General features: G+C 32.8%; 3 protein-coding genes across 3 annotated transcripts; 2 read left to right on the forward strand and 1 right to left on the reverse strand.

The window, feature by feature from the left end:
* The first annotated feature begins 1,188 nt into the window (after positions 1 to 1,188).
* LOC131852263 (histone H4-like) lies at positions 1,189 to 1,500 on the forward strand. Its single transcript, XM_059202918.1, has one exon. It carries the CDS (start codon positions 1,189 to 1,191, stop codon positions 1,498 to 1,500), a length of 312 nt encoding a protein of 103 aa, XP_059058901.1.
* Positions 1,501 to 3,791: 2,291 nt separating this feature from the next.
* On the forward strand, positions 3,792 to 4,202 carry LOC131852260 (histone H3-like). Its single transcript, XM_059202916.1, has one exon. It carries the CDS (start codon positions 3,792 to 3,794, stop codon positions 4,200 to 4,202), a length of 411 nt encoding a protein of 136 aa, XP_059058899.1.
* Positions 4,203 to 4,821: 619 nt separating this feature from the next.
* On the reverse strand, positions 4,822 to 5,187 carry LOC131852213 (histone H2A, sperm-like). Its single transcript, XM_059202855.1, has one exon. It carries the CDS (start codon positions 5,185 to 5,187, stop codon positions 4,822 to 4,824), a length of 366 nt encoding a protein of 121 aa, XP_059058838.1.
* Between the last annotated feature and the right edge of the window lie 1,176 nt (positions 5,188 to 6,363).

The raw sequence follows: 6,363 nt of genomic DNA on the forward strand, positions 1-6,363 counted from the left end.
TTTGTATTTTTTTTTAATAGTGTTACAATACAATACACAGTATTGTTATTTGGCATTATAAATAGATATTCCTATGCCTCACAACTAGTACGACGTGTAAGGTGTAAAAAATATGATTTCGACCAATCACGTTCGAGATTTAAAACTTGCATGATTACGTCACTAGTACTAAAATACGTTTTGTAGATAATTGTGATACTGATGTTTAGGCATGGCTCATTTGCAAGTTTTTTGTTACTTGCAATTTTGTTAATTTGCAATTAGTTGTATAGATTTATTTTTACGTATTGACGGCGTCGAGTAATTTATTTGTTTATTTAAAATACTTCGTTAACAACAACAGTTCTAGTCAGCTGAGTGAGTGTAAATTAATTTGAATGTCAATTGACACTTAATTTGAATGACTTCCACCAAATGAGGTTCGTGACAGAATAGAATAGAATAGAAGATTCTTTATTCAAATAAATGTATTGACTTATTTTTTAATCTACCGTTCATCCGTAAAGCATTGTCATCACAAGAAGAACGAGCAAGAACCTGCGTGTTGCTCCTTTAAATAATTGTTGTAACTTTACATTTTTAAGTTTAAATTACAAAGCAAACTGCTTAGTGGTTGAAATAAGTGAGACTGAGGTGCCCACGTAGACGATTCTGTACCTAATGTCTACTTGAGTAAGGATAAAAATAGCTATTATAATCATAAATGTTGCTATTTTTTTATTTCATTATGTTAGAAATTATTCTTTTTCTGTCTATTGATCGCATCATGACATTCTTCTATAATCTACCTTTTCGTTAAATTTAATTAATCAGTCCAATAGTTAATCAATAAAGCAACAAACAGAAATCAATGTCGAATTTTACAATATTAATCACTATAGATATTACTTGCTAAAAATATAGCTTTCATAGATTTTTTTTTAATTAGGCAATTACCTATATCCTACTTCATTCATTAATAACAATTAAACAAACATATCAAATCTTACTTCTTTATAAATTAGTAGGTATAGCTAAGCCTATTAGAACTAGATGTAAAAAAATACTAATCAAATAATTTGTCTTCCACCATCACAATATTATTTATATAACTACCCACATATTAATTATCGAACGACTATATAAAAGTGTGACTTGATCGCTTTGCACGCATTTGTCCATCAACCGTTGCGCAATTAAAAAGTAAAAATGACAGGCCGTGGAAAAGGCGGGAAAGGTCTGGGTAAAGGTGGCGCCAAACGTCACAGGAAAGTGCTCCGCGACAACATTCAAGGAATAACGAAGCCTGCTATCCGAAGATTGGCGAGGAGAGGAGGAGTCAAGAGGATATCGGGTTTAATTTACGAGGAAACCCGCGGCGTGTTGAAGATATTTCTAGAAAATGTCATCCGCGACGCGGTCACGTACACAGAGCACGCTAAAAGAAAAACTGTGACCGCCATGGATGTTGTCTATGCTTTGAAGAGGCAAGGACGCACGCTGTACGGTTTTGGTGGTTGATGTAATATGTCATCTTAACACATTATTTATTATAATATACTCAAATAGGGAATAGATTATTGACAAGGTCCTTCTGAGGGCCGCATATTTACTGTTTCTGGATGATATAACGTCTATCTATATCTACATATAATAATAATAATAATAAGCTAGCCTCAAAATATTACAACTTCACCCACTTACTTTCATACTTCTCCAAAAAGCTGTAATTCTAAACACCTGTAGAATAGTCCGCAAATTTTTGTCATCGTAATTGTTTATTTTATAATTATCATTGTTTGGTGATATTCACTCGCAATGACAAGTTTAACACCCTTATCAAAGGGAGATATATAATATATATATAAAAAAACAATAATAATAATAATCTTTATTTGTCTCAAACAAAAACTAATATAATTGTTGCCCATACAATAATATAATTTAAAACTAATGAAGGAGACATAACGGTGTATAACTCAGTGAGGGCAGTGAGTCCACCCTCTCTGCTATTCTGTTATAGCCTTTATCAGTAAAATAATACAATATGAGATCGACGACAATGATAACACATATATTAATTCAAAGTATAGAGTGAACCAAAAACGTAGTACCTACACCTTTTTACAAATTTTTACTTCTATAAATCAGAAACTAATTGACGTATTGAAGTAATTTTTTCACTTATATTTTTAATTTTTGACAGAGAATATAGAGAGCTAATATTCAAAATTAGTTAACATTCTTCATTGCGTGGACCGAGGAGTTCGAAATTTCTCAGACTAATATAGTTTATACAGAGAATGAGTGGCGAATTCTAATATTTTTAAAAATACATTAAATCAATTTAAAAAACATTACACACATTACCATGTATTTGACACACACACATATATACTCTTTTGTTTATTTACGACTGCCAGTGTCTGTGATTATAAAAGCATAGAATCTTTGACAATTGATACGTTAATAATAAACTTATAATTTCAAATAATTATGATCGACTGTCGACTACTAGTAATTTTAATTAGATGTATTTAAAGAACTGGCAAGAAACTCAATTGAATAAAAAAAAAAACAGTTTATTTACATCTTATACATATAGTTATCTATGTCTAACATTAAATGAAAATCCCGTGCATGAACAACTATTGCATTAATCATGTATGATATAAATATATCACCTTTCAAACCGAAATCCATTTCACAAAGCAATGCTTTGGCGGCTAAAATAAGCGAGGCAGAGATAGGCACCCACGCAGACGACTTTGTAAAAACACTGTTATAAACTTTTCACGACTTTGCTTAGCAGGTACTCCCTTCATATAAATATTATTAAAAACCAATATGGTTCAATAGCTTTGTTCTTTTCTTTTATGAACAGACCGAAGCTACATATAAAAACCGTATCTCATTTATTCATAATACTGCAAACTAATATACCTATGTACATTCACGAATTGTTTTGTCTTTCGAGTTATTTGTTTATTGACATAATATTACTGTATAATTCTATAAGAACTGGCAGGTAATAAATACGTGCGTTGCCATACTTGAGAAAAAAAAAATAAAAAAAGTATAAATTAAAAAGTAATACAACCTGTATTACTTTTTAATTTATACTTTTTTATATTTTTTCCATGGATGGCAATCGACAGCTTATTTTCGAGGCACAAAGTTAGATACATATTTCGAAAGCCAGTGCTAAATGTATATAACATTGTACTGATATATTATTAAATAGTCATGTATAAGTCTGGTACGTAGTGATAATTATAAAATTAAAAAAATAAAGACGTCTAAACAAGGTTTTAAACAAAAAACAAACACCTCATAATCGGTTTTTAATCGCAGCTGAAGTCTGAATATTAATAAAAAAAAATCGGTCCTTTCTTTAATAAGTTGGACATAACTGTATTTATGTGTAGAATCATAGTTTAGGTAGATATGTACCTAATCGTAACATTGCAATAGATTTTAAGAATAATAATTTTACTTTTGTGAGTTAAAGTGTACCTATTGCATTTTTTTATATCTAAACATTCTTACACTTACATTTATTGTAGCATTAATATTCTTTACCTATCCTGTCTACCTAAATTGGTTTGTAGAAGTTTGGTTTTCATAATTAAGGAGGTATCTATATATTACTTTGTAGGTACTTTATTTATTTCATAACAAACTATCAACTACCTTCATTTTGTGCATATAAAAAATGAAATGGTAGGGATAGACATATAGCCAGCGTATAAATTAAAATTCCCTGCTCGCTCATGCAATACCAAAAAGATTTAGTCGACCACAGACACAAAATGGCGCGAACCAAGCAAACCGCAAGAAAATCAACCGGCGGCAAAGCCCCACGCAAACAACTAGCGACAAAAGCAGCTAGAAAAAGCGCTCCAGCCACCGGTGGCGTTAAAAAACCACATAGATACCGACCGGGCACTGTAGCGTTGCGTGAGATAAGAAGATATCAAAAAAGCACCGAACTGTTGATAAGGAAGTTGCCTTTTCAGAGATTAGTAAGAGAAATTGCTCAAGACTTCAAGACGGATCTTCGCTTTCAGAGTTCAGCGGTGATGGCGCTGCAGGAAGCGAGTGAAGCGTATTTAGTTGGGCTGTTTGAAGATACTAATCTATGTGCAATCCACGCAAAGAGAGTTACTATAATGCCAAAAGATATTCAGTTGGCGCGAAGAGTGAGAGGAGAAAGGGCGTAGATTTCGCGCCTTTTTTACCTTTGGTATTGGGATTTTAGGTTAAATTAGGTTGGCTTTTTGACAAGGTTCTTTTAAGAACCGCAATTATTTGTTTCTTGTGAGGTTAAACGTCATATTAATAATGTATGTATGTTCATAAATTATATAACTGGGATTTGTTGACAAATTATGCTGTGCTAATTTAGGATATAATTAACGATCTATATATTAAATATCACACTGATCCTAAGTGACTTTTATGCATTATTAGCAAATATTAATTATCAATGATTTTATGCATAAATTTACTAAAATAAGTGTAGTTATTACCAGAAAACACGACTAAGACTTTACACACTTCGTCTACGTTGAACAATCTACACGACGAAAGTCAATTTAGTTTTAATAATTATTTTTTTATTTTTTTTCATGCAACATAAATATTTTAAGGCAAAGACAATAAAATTATAATGATATGTAAACAAACAAAATATTTAAAATAGAAATTTTAATTAATAATAAAGACATTATCAACAGGGAACAATATATTAGCAGTCCCGAGAGGGACTTTGTCAATCTGGCAACGAAACCTTCATCAATAATTGTAACAGTACATTTTAATTAATGTTTTTTATCTGTTTCACGTAGTGGTATTATTTTTAACGGTCTTCTTAGGTAGCAACTGAGGTTGTATACGAGGTATGACGCCTCCTTGCGAAATCGTCACACCAGTTAGCATTCTGTTCAGTTCCTCGTCCTTCCTAATTGCGAACAGGATATGCCTCGGCACGACTCTTCCCTTCTTATTATCCCTGGCCGCTTCCGATGCCAACTCCAAGATTTCAGCTGCGAGATATTCCAAAGCAGCCGCCAAGTACACCGGAGCACCAGCCCCAATCCTCGGCGCGAAGTTTCCCTTACGGAGTATTTTGTGTATTCTTCCAACCGGAAAATGCAGGCCGGCTCTTGAGGAGCGCGATTTGTTTTTTTTAACTGGTAGCGACATTTTGACAGATTTTTTTTTTAAATTGAATAAAGCTCAGAGCAATTTAGTATACAGGTATTTTCTTGAATGAATAGGTATAGAAAAAAACACGGCTAAGTCATGCCGGTTATGTTTTCTTGTGCGTCGCAACCTAGTACTATGTAAGCTACACAGTTATAGTGATCTGATTGGTTGATACAGAAATTTTAAAATGTTGTTTTTCGGACTTATCTACCGATCGATCTCCCGTTCAATTTAAACGGGGATTGAAATTACGACGGTCTGAGCCGCAGTTCAAACCACTAGATGTGCCCTCAGATTAAAGTCGTATCCGTCAGGCAGGAGTTGGTCTTTAGCCACTCCATAAGTCCTTCCTTTGGTTTGGAGTGCCATCTCCACTCGCCCCCTATCGTCCGGTGAAGCTGTAAAGGCCAGCTGCGGCCAACAGCATTAGAGTAGTCTGAAAAAAAGGACTAATCTAATGGTATTACCCATTTGAATTGTATGGGGGATGGATCGGAGGGGACAATAAAACTATGTAATATATAGACAAAGAATTATATTTACAATCTTTAAAATTTATTATTATAAATAAATAAATACAGTATTCTTATTATTACAAACCAATATTATATTTAAACCCCTAATGGAGAACGTTACACTACTTTTTACATTTTTTTTACACAATTTACAATATTTACTGGTCTGCTCTTATCACTACGACTGATTTAATCTTAATGCATATTTATATTTGACCCAAAAAATTAGTGCTTGTTGGTAGTTTGTATTCACACGTTTCGATTTGTAAATGTAAACTTACAAGGATTATTTAAAAGAGCAACACACAAGTTTCTTGCTCGTTCATCTTGTGATGAGACAGCTTTCCGAACGAGTGGTAGATAAAAAACAAATTGTTATGACTATTCAAAAAGATTTTCTATTCTATTATGTTTGTTAAGGTGCTAATCGCGATGAAGTTTTCATGATAATTTTAGGTGAAAATCTGTAATATCGATGGCCTCGATGGTCTAGCGGTTTAGCACACCGCTTTACTTCCGATGGTTGCGGGTTCGATTCCTCGCATGGTAGTAACATGTGTTAATTACAAAATAATATATCTATTTGTATCTGTTGTCTAGTACCTATTAACAGAAGCTCTGCTTAGCTTGGAACAAAATGACGTTGTATGAATTGTCC

The sequence above is a fragment of the Achroia grisella genome, unplaced genomic scaffold (genome assembly GCF_030625045.1).
Source record: "Achroia grisella isolate CSIRO2021 unplaced genomic scaffold, CSIRO_AGI_Agris_v1 utg841, whole genome shotgun sequence".
NCBI classification, from domain to species: domain Eukaryota; kingdom Metazoa; phylum Arthropoda; class Insecta; order Lepidoptera; family Pyralidae; genus Achroia; species Achroia grisella.

Bases quoted from the DNA above. Each gene is read 5' to 3' on its own strand.
- LOC131852213 (XM_059202855.1), bottom strand. From the start codon at position 5,187: ATGTCGCTACCAGTTAAAAAAAACAAATCGCGCTCCTCAAGAGCCGGC.
- LOC131852260 (XM_059202916.1), top strand. From the start codon at position 3,792: ATGGCGCGAACCAAGCAAACCGCAAGAAAATCAACCGGCGGCAAAGCC.
- LOC131852263 (XM_059202918.1), top strand. From the start codon at position 1,189: ATGACAGGCCGTGGAAAAGGCGGGAAAGGTCTGGGTAAAGGTGGCGCC.